This window comes from Rhincodon typus, chromosome 46, assembly GCF_021869965.1.
Source record: "Rhincodon typus isolate 14 chromosome 46, sRhiTyp1.1, whole genome shotgun sequence".
Taxonomy (NCBI): domain Eukaryota; kingdom Metazoa; phylum Chordata; class Chondrichthyes; order Orectolobiformes; family Rhincodontidae; genus Rhincodon; species Rhincodon typus.
Window position 1 is genome coordinate 6536020 of NC_063377.1, and position 1857 is coordinate 6537876.

General features: G+C 56.5%; 1 protein-coding gene across 1 annotated transcript in view; it reads right to left on the reverse strand.

Moving 5' to 3' along the window:
* Positions 1-1857, reverse strand: part of LOC109926555 (myosin-10-like) — a 35130-nt gene that overhangs the window by 13997 nt on the left and 19276 nt on the right. Inside the window, exon 11 of the mRNA XM_048620291.1 lies at positions 183-301. Within this exon, the coding sequence (XP_048476248.1) occupies positions 183-301 (119 nt within the window). The remainder of the gene's footprint in view (positions 1-182; positions 302-1857) is intronic.

The window sequence follows — 1857 nt, forward strand, 5'->3', positions numbered from 1 at the left end:
TGCGGCGCTCCCTCAGTACTGGCACCGGGAGGGAGGGAGGGAGGGAGCGTCGGCCTGGATAATGGAGCTCGAGTCCCCCTAGAGTATATCCATCTCCCTCCGACATGGCGGCGCTCCCTCAGTACTGGCACCGGGGTGGGGGGTAGTGCCGGGGATTGCGGATCGGGGCGCCGCTGCCTCACCTGCTCCTTGGTCTGTGCTTTCTGTACGTAGTCCCGTCCGACCTTGATGCGAGGCGAGAGAATGGCCCGGGTGAATTCCGTCACGTTGAGCCCCAGCAGGTGGCACAGCTTCTGGGCAGCTGCCCCGTGGAGAGGTGGTGACATTGGGGGGGCGCAGGGGGCAAGAGAAAAGGAGAGTGAGTGAGGGGAACCGGACACACAGGGCCCCAAAAACCTCATGGCACGGCCTCCCCGCACTGTTGTCAGCCCGGAGGAAGGTGTATAACTGTGAACCATTCGCTCGTGGGCGGACGCAGGAGAGAGCGACGGAGTGTATCGAAGGATTGGTCAACTCAAAGCAGACAGGGAGTCAGGATGAAACGGGTGCATTTTCCAACTAAAAACATCGAAAACAGGCGCAGGAAGAGGCCATTTGGCCCGTCGAGCCTGTACCACCATTCAATACCACCGTGCAATCTCAGAATCCCACTCCCGCTTTCGCTCCTTGATCCCTTCAGCCCCAAAGCCCACCTCCAGCTCCCTCTCCCCAACAGCTTTCTGCATGGGAGAGAATTCCACAGGCTCACTGCTCCCTCAAGTGAAGAAATTCTCCCTAGTCTCTGTCCGGAATGGCTTCCCCCTTATCCTCAGGCTGCAGCCCCCACTAGTCCTGGGCATCCCCCAACATCAGGAACATTCTGCCCGCATCTAGCCTGTCCAGTCCCATCAGGATTTTATACGGGTCTATGAGATTCCCCACCCTCCTCATTGTTCCAAATCCCAGCGAACACGAGCCCAGTCGATCCACGCGCCAGGCCTGCATTCCCGGAGATCCATCAGGGGAACCTTTTCTGGGGCTCCCTCGATAGCAAGAGTGTCCTTCCTCAGACTAGGAGGCCACAACTGCCCACAATACTCACCGAGGATCGTCTAACTGCCACAAGAGATGGCAACCTGAAACTAGCGAGAGCCAACGGGATCAGAGCTTGGGCCATAATCCATTCAGGACATGGACAAGCAAAGTAAAGGCTACTAAGGCCACGTTTGTAGATAACACACAAATAGCAGGGAAGGCGAGGGGTTGGGATGACACGCACACACAGAGTGTGCCGACGGACAGAAAGAGAGAGAGAGTCAGCAGATGGAATATCATGTGGGGAAACAGGAAGTGATGGCGGAGCCAGATACTATTCAAAAGGAGAAAGACTGCGGAAAGCTACGGGAACCGAGGGTCTGGGCGTCAGAGGCGGCCCAGAGAAGGTTCACTCGGCTGATCCTGGGTACGGAGGGACTGTCTGATGAGGGAGAGGTTGAGCAAGTCAGCGCCTGTCCTCGTTGGGAGTTTAGAAGAACGAGGCGCAACTGGATCGAAGATTCTCAGACAACTTGATTTGAGGGGAAACACGGAGAGAGATGTTGTTTCCCCCTGAGTTTGTGGATGAGTCTGGAACTAGAGGGGGCATTGTCTCAGAATAAGGGGGAAGACGGAGATGGGGAGGGGATTCTTTACCACAGAGGGCTGTCGAGACAGAGATAGCGAGTGATGGAGCGATTTAAACAAGAGGATGAGCATTGTAGGGGCTGGAGGAGGTGACGGAGATAGGGAGGGAGGGATTTGAACAGGAGGGTGAGGATTGTAGGGGGCTGGAGGAGGAGGTGACGGAGATAGGGAGGGATTTGAACAGGAGGGTGAGGA